This window comes from Naegleria fowleri, assembly GCF_008403515.1.
Source record: "Naegleria fowleri strain ATCC 30894 chromosome Unknown tig30, whole genome shotgun sequence".
NCBI classification, from domain to species: Eukaryota; Heterolobosea; class Eutetramitea; order Acrasida; family Naegleriidae; genus Naegleria; species Naegleria fowleri.
In genome coordinates this window covers 541,810-558,774 of record NW_025407962.1, presented here as the reverse complement: position 1 = coordinate 558,774, position 16,965 = coordinate 541,810, and the positions used below count along the sequence as shown (strand labels likewise).

The following is a 16,965-nucleotide window of genomic DNA, read 5'->3' as shown; positions in this document are numbered from 1 at the left end:
TGCTTAGAATATGGAGCTAAGGGCAAAATGCTCTTCAAAAATACCTAGTCTTTGAGAATTTGAATGAATTCTGGTTCATGGAATGGACAGTCTTGAACACCTCTGTTGTCTCTTATGACTTTACAGGGTTTGTATTCATCAATGTGACTGTATGTCATGTGTTTGAGCCAATATGTTCGATCAAAACTTTGAAGCAAAATCCATTCATCTGGAAATGTTTGTGAAAAGGTTGGGCACGTCTCGAGTAATTTCCTTACAAATAAGTCGAGCTGTTCGTGCGATTTAAATTTCACTCGTTTCGTTTCCATTTTGAAATATTCTCTAAACTTTTTATCCATCTCAAAAACGAGAGAACACTTTCCTGTTCTACGTAATCGCTTTACAAACTTTTTCATGCTTCCAGAAAGATTCATTTTCACTCCTATATGTTCAAGTAAATCTTCAACAAAATCTTGGCAATTTCCTGTTGTCACTCTGTCGCCTCCAGTTTGTTTGTACGTAATATTTCTATTCCATTTACAAATACATTTTGCCATTCCATCAATGACTCTGTTCAAATCTTGCATGGTTGTTATGGATTCAATATCTGTCGTTATGACAGCAGCTTGACTGACCAATTTTCTTGGAATCACCACACTGCTATCATTAAAATCTAATCTCCATTTTCCAACAAGAATGGCAGAGTGAAACCATCCAATCTCAGGTAATACATTCATCTTGTGAAGAACAGGAGATAAAAATTGACGTAGAGTTTTTTGTGACGAATTACTTGCAATTTCAGTAATAATTAGCTTAATTTTAAGCTCTTGTTTTAAGAGATCTGTATTAGCTTCCTTATCCGAAACCATTTTTTCAAGAGCTTCCTCCAACGATGCAATAGAATCTCTTTTTGATAAATGTGGTTGATCCAATAAACTTTTGGTAGGAAGCATAATTACTTCTTTCGATGAGGCATCATTATTTTCTGCAGCAGAGGAAGGAGATGTTGGATCTGATGGTGTGACAGAAGTAGGAGGAGCATTGGATTGATTAGATTCTTCATTCATCGAAGCATGTTGTTGTAACACGGAGAGTGGTATTGATCCATCTTCGACACTTCTGGTTCGTTTCAGTAATTTTGCTGTCTCGACCCAATCGGTTGTAAGATAGGTCCTTTTTAATTCCTCCTCATCTGATAATTCAAATGCAAATTCTTTCATGTATTCTTCATTGTAGCCACACTTTGCTATCAGAGGTTTGCTCTTCAAAATCTTTTCAAATACTGGCCTACTGACAACTTCTTTATACATGTTAAACTCTTCATCACTCATTTTAGACCTATCAATAGGAAGTGATGGAAATAAAGCGTGTATAAGTGAACTACTGCTATTGGTGTGATGGTTATGCATTGGAGAAGAGGAGGATGTTTGGTTATTGGAGGAGGAGCCGCCACTCAAACTACTATTCGAAGAGACTACACTCAATCGATATGGATTTGAATGAACTTGAGGAGAGAGATTTGTTGAACTGAACTCGTCAGAAAGCTCTGAATCTGACACATTCACAGATGGTTCATCACCACTTTTGGTCGTAAGATATCCATTCTTTTTCATATCAATGACAGATTTTAAGCCCACTTTCTTTTTCGAAGTGTTGGGATTTACGTTTTGAGGATGTGACATGGATCGTAGAAAATTTGAAGAGGAATTAGAGACACCTTGGATAGGCAATGATTCACTTCGTTTTGAAGAGTTGTTGTTACCATTATTCTCATACTCACGTTGATTTGGAGAACAAGAAGTATGTGAATGATCATTCAAAGATTCGAGTGATTGTTGTTGATTCCATAAATTTTTTCCAATATTTTCATTCCAAGATTCACCATGGTGTTCTTCTGTTGCTGTTGCCGAATGAGAAGCTGTCACTGGTAACACGTGATGTGACATCGATGCCTTCATCTGTTTCCCATTTTGTGGTGACAACGGTTGGAATACTTGATGAGAGGTAATTAACTGAGAATTTGATGTTGGAAGTGATGATCGTCTTCTTGAAGAAGGAATATTTGTGTTATGACTAATATTACATGTACTATTATTATCATTGGGACTTTTAGAGTGATAAGAGGAAGAGGCCGCTTTGTGAACGGAAAATTGATGAAGAGTAGTTGGTGATGCGAGCCTTGATGATGATTGTGGTTTGCTTTCTTCATCTTCACCACCACTTGTTGTAGTTACGACTTGTCCCATATTAGATATACTTGAATAATATATTATGATGATGTGAATGTTTAATATAATTTTAAATAAATTTTAAACGCGATTCTTTGGAGTGTTGTTGAAGTTGAAGGATAGGAATGTATATTTGATGATGATTATTGAATGAGTGGAAGTGTCAAAAGACGAAGAACATGATTCCAATCAAGAAAGTTGTTAATTACGTGTGGTGGTTGTTGTTGATCAATTTTAATCTTTGAAATTTGTTTCGACACCACACACAACGACGAGAACAAAAAAGCCTTTGAAAGAGTCGGAATGAAAAGGCCGTGAGAGCTCGTTCGAAGGTTTGTTTCAGCTAATGGCTCAGTGCTTATTTGGCACCACAAGAGTTTTTTTTGAAGTGACAGCTGAAGGCTGTTAGAAATTTGGCGAATGAACAAGCCACCAAAGCATTGGATTCATGTTTGATCAGAAACGGAATAGTAAAGGTTGTTGAATAAAGTAACAAAGTTGAAAAACTTGTTCATGAAAGGCTGAAAGTAATAAGAATGGACTTGTAGTACATCCAGACAACTTCCTTATTGAACAATAATTAACAAAATGAAAGAAGGAACATGAAAAAGAAGCTTCGTTGAGCAAGCGTGAACAGGTTTCCCTTAAAGTGAAAGTTTTTTCAATGGTTAAAAGGACATTGCGATTCGAAACAATCCAATTTCTTGCAATTAAAAGTAATGACATTTTAATGAACAAGTCTTGTTGTTGTATTGAAGCCACAATATGAAACGAATCAACCAATTATCAATATGCAATCATCATGATTGAGAAGAACAGTGATTCAATAGATTCCTCTTATTTGAGTTCTCTCTGGACGACCTTCCTTGCATACAACAACAACAACAACCCTCAAAAGAAATACGAAAAATTCACCATTTCAAAAAACGCGCCAAAACACTGGCATCCAGAAAAATCGTAACTTGCAAATTCCCTTGAAAACACAATGACGGAACATGTAACGAAGAGTACATCCAACGACGGGTCAACTCCCACTCTTGAACAAGATTCGGAAGTAAGTACTTATGCTTTAAGAAAAATTAGAAAATCAAGCATGCTATACAGGAAAGCCCATTGATTGGAAGTGAACATGATTTTGATGAAATTAATTCAAGCAGAGTTCAAGAGATTGATCCTGATGAAATATCGGAACATGAGAAAACCTGTATTAATAATCTTCTTTCTTCGGAAACTCATTGGTCAACAAAACTTGATTGTTTACAAGAAATAGATGATGTGCTTACATCGGGAAAGTTGTCAAAGAAAAAAGCAATTTCAATATCCTCGTCTATTGTCGAGCCGCTCTCACAAATGGTAAGTTGGCGGATGTAAAAAATCTCTTATTTCAAATATTAATTTTTAACAGCTATCAGATCTTCGATCATCGATTGTTAAGGCGTCAAGTGACGTACTTCTTTCGGTTGCCAAGCTTCTGAAAGAAGATTTTCAAACACATAATGACCAAGTTCTTAGACCTCTCATGAAAAGTTCTTTCTCAATCATAGAATCCATTGCCACTTCGTGCCGAATATGTCTAGAAGACATTGTAAATATCCCAGGTGCAATTCACGAAAAGTCTTTCAAATTATTTGAGGAATTTTTGGAGGATGTAGTTTATCAAGGAAACGCCAACACCAAGCTAACCGCCTTGAACATTATTACATCCTTGCACAAAGAGAGAGAAAACATTTTTGATAAGGAAACTATATTAAAATCTCTGAAGAAGTTAAAGAGAGACGAAAATAAGGACGTACTAATTGCTGTTGACAATGTAGAGAATCTTTTTAACACAGAAAAAACTGAAACAGCAATTATTGTAAATGAAGATGTAGCTCGATCATTGAGGTCTAGTTTAGAGGAAATTGATACATCATTCACACAACAACCGAGTCCCAGAGTGGATTCGTCACTCTCCCCTATTGAACCTTATATGCGCCATATTACTCCTCTTTACTTAGATGCAGCAAGAGTAAACCTGGATAATGTAGAGAAAAAGGATGGTTCAACCTCACCAAAAGAAAAAATTATTTTCACAATAGAAGATGTGGAGAAGATTAAGAATGAATGTATTCAAAAAGTTCTAACGGAGATGTCAATATTAAGCGCCGATTACGACGATATGGAAGTGAGGTTAAACAATGAAATTCGAAAGAGAAGAGAGCTCGAATCGTTTGTTCAAAACTATGAAAAGGAATTTAAGAACTTATCCTTGAAAAATGGGGATGAAAAAGAGAAAGAAAGTATCAAAGTTCAATATACCCAGCTATTAATCGATTACTCAAAGATTGAATCATCGTTTAAAGAGCTTAAATTACGATATGATGAAATGAAAAATATTAACGAGAAATATAAGCAAAATGAAGCCATTATGAAAGAAAAACTGCAATCCAGTGTAAGAGAATGCAAAATCTATGAGGCTAAATATGTGAAACTTAAAGAACATGCTGAACAGCAGCTCAACAATGCCAATATTAAGTTGAAAGAATTGGCAGCTGTAAAATCTCACTATGAACATACTATTTCTGTAAGTAGATTTTTGAAACAGTATTATCATTGGACCACGATCACATTCATTAGACATTGGAACAAGAGGTGTCAAAAGTGAAAAAAGAGAAAGATGAGAAAGATGCCATAATTGAAAATTTGAACGAAAAGGTTAAAAAGCTTTCACAGGTTCCAAAAACTCAAATTAAAGCATTGGAGGATAAAATTAAAAACTTGGAAATGGCAAACGAGCAGCTAGTTTCAGATATTGGAGAATGCCAAAGGCGAGCCTTAACCACAGAGACCGAGCTGAGAAAACAAAAGGAAGAGAATCAAGGACTTGTCTCACGAAATGAAGAGTTACAACAATCACTGCATGTTTTTTACGAAGAAAACCAAAAGCTAAAGGCCAAAATTTATGACAAAACGAATGAGATTGAGGCCTTAAAAACACTGATTTCGTCTTCCAAACCTTTAAACCCATCCTCTTCATCGATCGAACTTGAGGAAAAGTTAAAGAAAGAAGAAGAGCGGCGACAACAGCTTGAGTCCAGGTTAAAAGCCAAAGAAAAAGAAAACAAGGAGCTGTTAGACATTTGCAATCAGCTCATTGCCAAAATTGAACGAAACAAACAAGAAGAATAATAACCTTTAGATTCAATTAATTAAAAAAAATGTTGTGTAAAAATTACACCGGTTCGGTTCTCATCAAACATGTATTTGAATCATCATCAAGAACGGCATCATCTTTTTCACCACTGCTCCACAATAATTCTTCTTCATTTAAATTCAATTTTAGTTCTACGAATCAATATTTCCAACATTGTAATTTATCCTTTTCATTCCGAAGGAGAAAACAATCGTATGAAGACGATCTCACGAAAGAAATTAAGCTCCGTGTAGCCTCTGAATTTATTTCATCTCCCGAAGATGCTAAACGGGCATTTCGTAACTATGCTCTTCAAAAGAACAAATATTATGGACCTTCATCGTGGTATAGACCCAAAGAAGATCCTAAACAAGTGTATGTTCCACTATGGATCTTTCAATACGGAGATGCAATTGCATACAAAGTAAAACTTCGAGCTACGATTGATCCCAGAAAACAACGAGAGTTGCTGACACAAATATTTGGCGAGTTGGTGGATGTGCCACTAGAAAAAGATCCTCTTGTATTGACACAAAATCCAGAAGACTTTTCGCAAAGGTGGGTGCTTGTTGTTACGTAATAGAGACATCTTTATCCCTGTACTAGAGATTTAAAAGAAAAACAACGAGCTCAAAAGAAAATTTTAAAAGAATTGAAATTGGATGATGAAAACACACTTCAAGAATTGGTTAATGTATTGAAAAATGTTTTGAGCAACAAATTTCAAATTCAAAAACACAATTTCACAGTGGAAAACATGTCATCCACTGAAATTACAATCACTTGTATTATTGATCACATCAAACTTGCTGAATATAATCAAACATCATCAAATAATTTGTCAAGTGATGACTCTTCATCACAACCCGTGATCGATGACATTACATATGTTTATGCATCCACTCAATTTGAACGAAGATACATCAAAAGAATTATTGAAAGAATTGATAGAAAGTATTTGACAGATCCTTCAGTAATTTCAAAAGTTAATTACAAACTCAAATGGTATGAAAATATGTGGGACTCGGTTAAATTGTTCTTCTCCAAATCCGCGTTCAAACGAGATTACGAAGTTGATTATTATACCATCGATTGGGAGACAAGTTGGTCTCTTGCATTAGATAGCTATATTCCAGATTCTATGCAAAAGCAGCTATATCAAATTATCGAGAGAAATATTTCAACATCCGAAGAGGCCATTCTTTTCGATTCACCATCATTAGTGATTGGTGGCTTCGATCTGGAGAAAACAGATTTTAAATTGCACAAAAAAGATTTAATTTACTTCCCATTCTATGTCAAGCAAGATGTCCTTAATTTTCCACATTATTTGAAATGGTTAAGCCCATTCCATCTCAAACAAAAGGTGCAAAAGTATGAACATGGTGAATATACCTTCCACTCCTTTACTGATGGTATTACATCGAGCTATGTCACTGGATATGTACCTTACAGCTTTGCTAAATTATTCTCGTCATACTTTGTGGGAACCTATATTGGGTGGCACTTGATGTACCTTTTACTGCCGATTACCAACTTTTCAAATTTCCTATTATATGGTTTAATGTTCTCAACCATTACATCCGCAAGTGCCACCACTGAGCAATATTACAAACCAATGCTTCATAAGGAACATCATCGAAAGTTTGCAGTCATGATCCATAACAAATACATTGCCAACAAGGTATGTACTTGATTTAAAAGAAAGGTTAATGATGAGTTAATTATTTTGAACGTCATTTATTTATATGAATTTTCTTTTTTCAGCCACTTCAAAGAATATATGCAAATGCATGGAAGTGGTGTGCAAATCCATCCGATGGAAACACTGCTCTTGGTATCGAGATTAGTAAAGGATGTGACTTGTATTCTCTATTAGAGTTAGATCCAAAAAAGTTTGGTCTTTACACACAAGAAGAAATTAGAGTTCAATACAAAAAGATGGCAATGATTTATCACCCAGATCTATTTGCATCCAAGCAACATGGATTGATATCTGGAAGTGAAACCTCTGGAGAGGTTGAAAAAGATATTGAAAACAATATTAAACCTGAGCAATTGGATGCTCCCAAAAAGGAAGAAGAGGAATGGACAAAGGAAGAAATTCTTGAAAGATTTAAACAAATTAATTATGCATTTTCAATACTAGGAGATCCGTACAAGAGAGAGCTTTATCACAAATATGGAGCTGCTTACTTTAAGTTTAGCATGTAAAAATCAAGATCATTAAGCTCACCATTCTGCAAAGAAGTCCTCCTTCTTGAAGCTGCTGGTTTGAGGCATATTTATCTTAAAATACTTTCACTATTTGCTGAAACAACTTTTCTAGTTTCCACGTTTGCTTTCATCTTGAACCCATTTTCTTTTGTTGAGGTATCATAATACAACCAGAGAAATTTAACAAAGAACATGCATGTATAAAAACGAAGATGGAAATTATTAATAGTTTCGAAAGTTGATTTCATCATCTATTTCAAAACGTAAAGAAATTAAAAACTATTTAGAAGTTAATTTTTGGAAAGTTCTTGTGAAAAGATAATGGAATGATGATATTGTTACAGCAATTAGGATGAAATGCTGCAATTTCTCGACCGAATTGTTCACAAATGTGTCATCATAATCTCAGGCAAGGATTTAATTGAGCTAACCATATATTTTTATTATTTTAATTTCATATATTTAATTCATCATGTTATTATAATTTTCATGGATATATAAAGCAATTGCTTAAATATGACCTCACATCATTGATTCGTGTTTTTGGTAGATCAGTGCAGAATTGTCGTTGTAAAGAAATGACTGGGCCCCCTCCAATAATCCATTAATTTACATGATTCACATAATGGATCTTGTGACAACCTCAGTATTTTTAATTCCATTGGATTATATGAAGTTATTTGTAATATTATTATTAAGAAGGATATCAAAGTGTACAATGATTTTCAAACGGAAAATTTGTCTCCTTCATGTTCCTTAATGTAAGAGAAAGGCCTTAATATAAACATGGGTTGAAATCGCCACAACATACTGTTATGGATTCAAAGTTCCTTCTTCTTTCAAAAAAGTTTCAAAATTCTTACTGGCCTCCACAGCAACTTGAAATGAAGATGGATTTCTCAAAAGAAACCCTGCAACTGAGCCATGCAAAACGAAAACGTGCCCACTTGATCCCATAATTTTTCACACAACTCCTCGCTGTAGTCTTCATAAAAATTTTGAGCCATTCGTTTCAATTGACTCTTGGTGGTATTTCCAAGATAGATTTTACGATCCACTCGTCCATTTCTAAGAAGAGCAGGAGGAAGCTTATCTTTGAAATTAGTGGTCATGAATACAATTCTTGATTCTTGGGAACTAATTCCATCCAAACAGTTTAACAGACATGAGAAGGTTGCCTTTCCAGTGGTTTTTATCACACTTCTCATTCCTCTTAACTCAATTTCATTTGTAGGTTCTGAAGGTTCGTTGAGATCATCTTTTGAAAAACTCGAATCAATATCCTAATGATATTGAAGAATATCAAATATTATGAATATAATTTTTAAATATAGATTATACCAATACTATAAATAACCATACCTCTAAAACAATCATGCAATTCTTTGGAACAGTCGAAAACATGTATTGTAATCGATCGTCCGTCATGTTCTGTGATCCCATATTAATGACACAAATATTGAGATTAAAGCAAGCTGCAATCGATGTGATGGTTGATGTCTTATCGAATTCGTATGTCAAAATGTCAATCATCCATTTCACAATTGTGTGTAAATTTTAACCTTAAAACTACCTTATTTACATGGACGATACTCACCTTTCCATTTCCAGGAGGTCCATACAATAAATATCCTCGACGATAAGGAATTCCTCTGTCCTTGTACCACCTTTTAGAATTTAGAAAATTTAAAACATCATTATACAACTCTTCCCAAACTCCTTCATCCAATACGACTGTCTTTTTTTCTCTCTTCTCCATCACACTTGAAACTTTCCATGAATGAATCGACGATGAATAAATAGTTGTCTTTTCACGTGACAACAAATCATGGACATAATAACACTCATCCAAAAGCTCACGAAATGTAAAATATGCAGTATTGGTAGGCTCACAATGCTTATTGTCATTCTTCTTCAAAGTCGATGAAGTTGATGATGAGGAAACCTGGACCGATGAAGAAGGAGGAATTAAAGATTTGGGAAAACCTGCATTTTCTAACATATCCCTCACAGATGTCGCATTATTATAATTATCCACACAGGGATAAAAGAATTGAACCAACATTGAAATCCATGAGTAGCAAGGTCTGTAGATGGTCACATTCTCTCGTTCCTCTCCTGTGGGTGTTGAAGTGGATGATGAGCTTTGAGAACCCCCCAATTTCAATATAAACAATTTAGATTTGACATAGAATAGATGAATTCCCAAACCAGGTACAAACTTCACACGACTCATCTTGGAAGATTCATCACCTGTGGAGTGATGATTATTACTCGTCGTGGTGTCTGTCATTGTGTCTGAAATTCCTCTCTCAAAGAATGAATTTCTTCCAACATTGTAATGATTCTTTTTAGGTTTAATTCGTTTAGATCCATATAACGTGTAGGGATGAAAGGCAAACCATCCAGTAAACCATCGAAATTCTTCATCCGAATCATTCAGAGTTAATTGAAAAAACAACATTCGATTCAAAAGGAATCGCATCAAAGCATGAAGATACCACAAGAGGAAAGAACCAATGAATCCAAAGATCAACCATCCCTTTCCGAAATGGCCATTGAAGAGAGAAAGTATGGATCCTTCAGAGGATGACTCGAGCGAAGACATGGTTGTTCTATTTTGTTTTTGGCGTGATTCTCTATGCAAAGAGAAGAAGAGGAAGAAGCAAATAGGCGTGAATAGGCATGCGTTGGGAAGTCAGTGGTGGTGGTGAACTCTGTTTGGGGATCAAAAGGAGGGTAACTGTCGTCTGACCAATAATATTGGGTTTTCATGTACACTTCCAGAATTGATGAATGTAGGTGAATTGAACGAGATGTGGTGGTACTGATCTCTATGGACCAATTCTACCACAGCGTGCTAATTTCAATGACAACCACGAAAACAACTTATCGTTCAACAAAAAAAGCCTTAAAAAAAATTTCAAACAAAACTTCAGAGCGTTCTTCTCCTGCTGACGGCAACCATGGTTTCCAAGTCAAGCCTTTACAAGACGAATGGCACTGTTCCATTGAAAGCCATTGAAAAAAGGTTTGAAATCACTTCCAACATGTTGACAAACGAACATGGATTAAGTTTTTCTACAATACTTGATTGTCTTTTATTTTACATTGAATTTAATAAGACGTTTAGTCCTCTTCCTCATCTTCCTCTTCGTCATAATCTTCATCATCTCCTTCATAACTTTGTAAATATGACTTAACTTCCAAGTGATGGGCCAAGTCTACAGGTCTCTTATTTTGTGAGTTTGCAATATCCAATTTAGCATCCTTTTCAACAAGATATTTCACAACATCCAAAGCACCTCTATGAAAGTATTAATAATGAATGATCAATGACACAATAAGCCAAGATCTTGAACATACCTCCATGTAGCTTTGTGAAGTGGAGTATCTCCAAATTTGTTTGTATTATCGAGTGGCAATTTAAGAGTTTCTACCAAATACTTGACGCATTCAAGGTGACCAGCACCAGCAGCCCAATGCTAAATGGATGTGTTATGGTTATGAACGTAATAATCATGAGATGCAGTAAATGTTGGGTGAAAATGCACAATGAGACACAAAGATTCAAAAAAATTCCCATCATATGATCGGAATTGAAAAATGATTTCACAAGAGGAATCCAACGACAAAGCGGGTGAAATGCCATTCAATCACGGATGCACAGAAATTATATTTCGGATTATAGTATCATTGTATTAATATTGTTGTTAGTATTCATTTGAAAGGGTCATCATCACAAGGGTACCACAACAAGAAATTCATCATCATCATCAACATGTTGTTGGATGGCTCACATCAAAACATACAAACATCATCAAATCACTTACCAGTGCATTATTTCCAAATTCGTCCAATTGTAAAACATCAAACTTGGAATCTTCGTTCAACAATTCTTGAATTTCCAACACTTGACCTCTCTTTGAAGCAGAAAAGAAACGTAATGTTCTGGTTTGTTCAGGAGTGAGAGAATCATCATAGACTGCTTGATCAGACGACATTTTTTGTTGTATGATGAGAGTGAGTGTGTAAAGGAAGAAGGTGGTGTGTGAATTTTGAAAACAGAGATCTCTCTCAAAATTTTAGTGGCGATGAGGTGACGATGATGATGACAATGACGGCACACAGAGCGCGTGGATGAGATCTCCCTGGAATGGACAAGAAATTTTTTTTAATGAAAATGGATGGGTGGATTTGTGAAAATTTTGTGACTCTGTGTTCTTTGATGTCATTCTGCATTGGTACAACTCTTTCCCAAATCCACTACGCACTGTATCACCATGTGGAAGAGGCAAAAGAGAGATCAGTTACTCTCAATGGATGTGCAAAGAGTAAGTGAGTTGTTGCTTTGATCAAAAATTGGATAACGCATGTCAAAAAGCGATGTCACAAATCAATGGACTTGAACGTCAAATTTCTGATTGACATGCGACTATTTACAAAAGGAATGTATTTGTTTTGTGTGAGCCTCAATCACTCTCTCAGCAACACATTGTCCTTCATGTTCTGCTCCTCTTTATTTTCGCTAATCACTTGAGTGGTCCATTCTTTTATTCTTCTCTAATATCCCACCTTTTTCAAACTCAATGAAAGAATCAAAACGACGATTGATGATTCTCTTCTCTTCCTTTCCGTATTCTTTTTACCTTTCGCAAGGCACTTGACGTCATCCATCAAAAAAAAACGTGTGACGAGTTGAGTTTGTGCCACACAGAACCCCATATCGCAAGCATCTTCACACAAGCTCATCTCTAGTTGACGACATTATCCACTGCTTTTTCCAACAAAGACAACAACAACAACAACTCAAAGAATTATTTGTGTTGTGTAAAGTATTGTATTTGTGCCAATCAATATCGATAGTTCTGAGTCGACCGATTTTGTGTGTGTTGATTGTAACTCATCATCACGTTTAAATCTCTCTTTTGAAAAAAGGTGAGTTGTCACTAGTATATTGTTTGAGTTCACCAACACGTGTGTTAATTGATGATGACGGCTTGATTTGTGGTATTGATGATGAATGATTCAATTATGTGATTCAATGATTCGTGTTATGATGATGATGTGTGATTAATGATATCTTTGGTAATTTTATTGCCGTGGTTGTTTTTGTTGTTATATTTATATTCACACGAACAACAACAACCATAACCAATATCACCGCCTCATCCTCACACTTATCTCAATAACCACCACACGACAACTACGTAATTTCACAAAACTTCCTACTACTGCTTCTTCTTTTGCACATATCTTTTCTCCTCCTCACATAACCTCTCTCTCACTTTTATGAAACCCTTTTCATGTACAGACCTCAACAACAAGAATGGCATTCAACATAAAACAACGAAAACAAAAACAAGCTGGTATCGATGACATGGTTCTCCTGCCAAAACTTTCAGAAAATGAAATCATGGAAAACCTCAAAAAACGTCATGCCACTGATGTCATTTACACATATATTGGAAATGTGCTGATTTCTGTGAACCCTTTCAAACAAATTCCAATCTTTGATCAGAATTTTATCGATCAGTACAATGGAAAGTATCCCTATGAGGAACCACCTCATATCTATGCATTGGCTGAAACAGCTTATAAAAACTTGAAGAATAACGGAGATTCTCAGTGTGTGATTATCTCCGGAGAGAGTGGTGCTGGTAAGGTAAGTTGTTGTTGTTGTATGAAATGATGATTCACACTGACACACACACTGAATAATTATATATACACTCTGAATATATATACACCTGTCCTGAATACACTCACACCATACACCACATATACAGACTGAAGCCTCTAAATTGATCATGCAATACATTGCAGCTGTTTCTGGTGATGGCCATGGAGTGGATCGTGTCAAGAGAATCATTCTCGAAAGTAACCCTCTGTTGGAAGCATTTGGTAACGCCAAGACTGTTCGTAACAACAACTCATCTCGTTTCGGTAAATTCTTTGAGATTCAATTCGATGACAGAGGTGATCCTATCGGTGGTAAAATTACCAATTACTTGCTTGAGAAATCCCGTGTGGTGTATCAACAAGCAGGTGAACGTAATTTCCACATTTTCTATCAATTGTGTGCAGGTGCCACTCCAGAAGAAAAGGAAGAATTCGCAACCACCAATGCTCATGACTTTTATTACTTGTCACAATCTGGTTGTTACACTGTCGATGGCGTCGATGATGCTGAGGAATATCAATTGACAAGAAAGGCCATGGATGTCATTGGTATTTCTAAAGAAGAACAAACCAATCTCATGAGATTAGTTGCTGGTATTTTGTGGCTTGGTAACATTACCTTTGAAGAAACTGGAAGAGGTTCAGTCGTTTCAGATGAAAATACTTTAAACTATGCTGCTTACTTGTTAAATGTTGCTCCTGACAAGTTACAATTTGCTCTATTGAACAGAATTATCAAATCTGGATCTGAAGAGATTACTGTGTCTCAATCTCCTGCTCAAGCTGCAAATATTCGAGACGCTTTAGCTAAGGCATTGTATTCGAGAATGTTCGATTGGCTTGTGAAACGTATCAATGATGCCATGGATACCAAGAAGAATCAATTGATTTTGGCTGTTTTGGATATTTATGGATTTGAAATTTTTGATAAGAATGGTTTTGAACAATTTTGTATCAATTATGTGAATGAGAAGTTGCAACAAATCTTTATTGATTTGACTCTCAAAGCAGAACAAGATGAATATCAACAAGAAGGTATCAAATGGGAACCTATTCAATTTTTCAACAACAAGATTGTGTGTGATTTGATTGAAGAAAAGAACCCACCTGGAATTTTCTCCATTCTCGATGACACTTGTAACACCACTCACTCCATGGAAGCTCGAGCTGCTGATGAAAAGTTTTTAACTCGTTTGCGTGAAGTTGTGAACAATCCTCACTTTGTTGGACGTACCAATGAATTCTCTGTTAAACATTATGCTGGTAATGTCGATTACAATATTGATGGTTTCACTGATAAGAATAAGGATGTACTTTACAAGACATTGATTCAATGTATGCAATCCACCACCAATCCATTCATTAGAAAATTCTTCCCTGAGAATGTGAATGAAAACGACAAGAAGAGACCTGACAGTGCTGGTATCAAGATCAAAACAAGTGCCATTGAATTGGTTGCTTCTCTAAAGAAGTGTGAACCTCACTACATTCGTTGTATCAAACCCAATGAAACCAAACAACCTCGTGACTTTGATACTAAGCGTGTCCTTCACCAAGTCAAATATTTGGGTTTGTTGGAGAATATTCGTGTTCGTCGTGCTGGTTTTGCCTTTCGTGCTCCATTCCAAAAGTTTTTACATTCCTTCTCAGTGCTTTCAAAGAAGACATGGCCAGTTTGGAGGGGAGATGCTCGTGAAGGATGTGAAATCCTTTTAAAGGATATTGGAATTGAACCAGGAGAATATCAAATGGGTCGTACTAAAATCTTTTTGAGAAAACCTGATACTTTGTTTAGTTTGGAAGAAAATAAGGAACGCCTCTTCCATGACAATGCCACTCGAATGCAAAGATTGTGGCGTAATTACAAGTTGAAACGTTACTTTATCAAACTTAGAAATTCATCTGCTGATTTGTTGGATAATAGAAAACAAAGACGTAGATTGTCCATTAATAGAACATTCCTTGGAGATCATGTGAATTATTTGGATAATGCTCAATTACAAGAAGTGATGAAGAAACAAGGACGTAAAGATGACGGTGGCGTTGTCTTTGGTGATATCTTTATGAGACCCAAGAAGAAGTTGTTGAAGGGTGTCACTTTTGATAAGATTTGGGGATTATTGACCAATGAAGCTCTCTATTTCATTCACAGAGAAAAGGTCAAGAAGCAATTCATTATGGAGATGTTGTGCAGAATTGCAATGAATCAAATTCAATGCATTTGTATGAGTCAACTTTCTGACAATTGGTTGGTCATTCAAGTGAATGATCCACTGATTGATGACTTGTTCCTTGAATGTGAAAATAAGACTGAATTCTTGGCCATTTTGAACGATCAATACAGAGCCAAGATGAATCGTGACATTCCTCGTACATTTGAGAATACTCTTTCTTACACTGAAAATAAGAAGAAGAAGACAGTCAAGAAGGTTGAATTCTACTTGGATCCAAAGGCCAAATTAGCAAACGTTTCAGGAGGTGGTTCTGGTTTCAAGGTTGGAATTTGTGAAGGTTTGCCAGCTGGTACTCAACCAAAGAAGGTTGAAATCAAGATGAGCAATGCACCATCTTATTCACAACCTTCCAGTAGTGGACAACAAAGAGTTGGTCACCGTATGTCACTCCTTGAGCAAGCTCCAATTCAAGAATCTACTTATTTGACTCAACAAGAACAAAATACTGGCGGACCAAAGAAGAGACCTCCTCAACCTCCACCAAAGGCCAACGAGAAGCCAAAGGTTAAGGCATTGTACAATTATCAAGCATCAGCCGATGATGAATTAACTCTCCGTGAAGGTGACATTATTACTCTTCTCGACAAGGATCCATCAGGCTGGTGGGAAGGAGAAAAGAACGGAAAGAGAGGTCTCTTCCCCGGTAATTATGTGGTAGAGCTCTAGTTCCTGAAAAAAGAAAATTATCAATAAATTTACTTTCATAAAAGTAACTTGAGCCTGGCTGAATCATTTTCATCATCACCAATAGAAATTTATATTTTCTAGCCTTGAATTGGTGGAATCGTCACTATTCATACACTCTGCCCAATGAATTTTGCCAGTTTGTTGCAAAGAAGAGATCTTCACGACAACAACTATTGAATTCGATTTTTTATGTACATATAAAGGATATGTCTATTTAGAAAGCTTTTTTCGTATTTCTTCACTCAGCCATTTCACTCCATCAGAAATACCATCTCCTACCAAAGCATTTGATGCAATAATTGTCCAACTCTTATTTTGAATTTCATGCAATTTGAGAGATTCAGAAACCTCTGAAGCCGATAAGGAGTTTGCCAAATCTTGTTTGTTTGCAAAAAACAGAATTGGAATTGGTCGATCCTTAATTTCCTTCAATAGAATTTTCATCTCATCTTCTGCCACAGCAATTCTAACTCTGTCGGCACTGTCAATAACAAATATCACACCATCCACCTCGCCATAAAAACTTTCCCAGAGATTTCGGTATTTTCCTTGACCGCTCATATCAAATACTGTAAAGTTTAGTTTGTCAAAATCAAAAGATTCTTGACTGTATCCTATCGTCGGAACAACATTCGATTCGCGTTCCTTCTTTGGTTTTAAATAATTAATTATTGTTGATTTTCCGCTGTTGTCTAAACCACAACAAACAATCTTTACAGATTCTTTTTTTTTTGAACTGAATCCTCCCATATTATTTGAGTGTATA

At 35.8% G+C, this 16,965-nt stretch overlaps 7 protein-coding genes across 7 annotated transcripts; 3 read left to right on the top strand and 4 right to left on the bottom strand.

Moving 5' to 3' along the window:
• Positions 1-44: 44 nt before the first annotated feature.
• FDP41_002837 (uncharacterized protein) lies at positions 45-2,225 on the bottom strand (the record flags this gene model as incomplete). Its single annotated transcript, XM_044706075.1, has 1 exon — positions 45-2,225. One exon carries the CDS (start codon positions 2,223-2,225, stop codon positions 45-47), a length of 2,181 nt encoding a protein of 726 aa, XP_044563035.1.
• A 967-nt stretch (positions 2,226-3,192) lies between these two features.
• On the top strand, positions 3,193-5,375 carry FDP41_002836 (uncharacterized protein; the record flags this gene model as incomplete). The annotated part of the gene is made up of 4 exons (XM_044706074.1): positions 3,193-3,261; positions 3,312-3,560; positions 3,613-4,770; positions 4,824-5,375. The coding sequence occupies 4 exons, from the start codon at positions 3,193-3,195 to the stop codon at positions 5,373-5,375; spliced, it is 2,028 nt and encodes a 675-aa protein (XP_044563034.1).
• Positions 5,376-5,404: 29 nt separating this feature from the next.
• On the top strand, positions 5,405-7,593 carry FDP41_002835 (uncharacterized protein; the record flags this gene model as incomplete). Its single annotated transcript, XM_044706073.1, has 3 exons — positions 5,405-5,937; positions 5,986-7,063; positions 7,147-7,593. 3 exons carry the CDS (start codon positions 5,405-5,407, stop codon positions 7,591-7,593), a joined length of 2,058 nt encoding a protein of 685 aa, XP_044563033.1.
• Positions 7,594-8,495: 902 nt separating this feature from the next.
• Positions 8,496-10,204, bottom strand: FDP41_002834 (uncharacterized protein; the record flags this gene model as incomplete). Its single annotated transcript, XM_044706072.1, has 3 exons — positions 8,496-8,879; positions 8,959-9,096; positions 9,194-10,204. 3 exons carry the CDS (start codon positions 10,202-10,204, stop codon positions 8,496-8,498), a joined length of 1,533 nt encoding a protein of 510 aa, XP_044563032.1.
• A 521-nt stretch (positions 10,205-10,725) lies between these two features.
• FDP41_002833 (uncharacterized protein) lies at positions 10,726-11,600 on the bottom strand (the record flags this gene model as incomplete). The annotated part of the gene is made up of 3 exons (XM_044706071.1): positions 10,726-10,903; positions 10,963-11,081; positions 11,430-11,600. 3 exons carry the CDS (start codon positions 11,598-11,600, stop codon positions 10,726-10,728), a joined length of 468 nt encoding a protein of 155 aa, XP_044563031.1.
• Positions 11,601-12,925: 1,325 nt separating this feature from the next.
• FDP41_002832 (uncharacterized protein) lies at positions 12,926-16,178 on the top strand (the record flags this gene model as incomplete). The annotated part of the gene is made up of 2 exons (XM_044706070.1): positions 12,926-13,261; positions 13,386-16,178. 2 exons carry the CDS (start codon positions 12,926-12,928, stop codon positions 16,176-16,178), a joined length of 3,129 nt encoding a protein of 1,042 aa, XP_044563030.1.
• Positions 16,179-16,409: 231 nt separating this feature from the next.
• FDP41_002831 (uncharacterized protein) lies at positions 16,410-16,949 on the bottom strand (the record flags this gene model as incomplete). The annotated part of the gene is made up of 1 exon (XM_044706069.1): positions 16,410-16,949. One exon carries the CDS (start codon positions 16,947-16,949, stop codon positions 16,410-16,412), a length of 540 nt encoding a protein of 179 aa, XP_044563029.1.
• Positions 16,950-16,965: the final 16 nt, after the last annotated feature.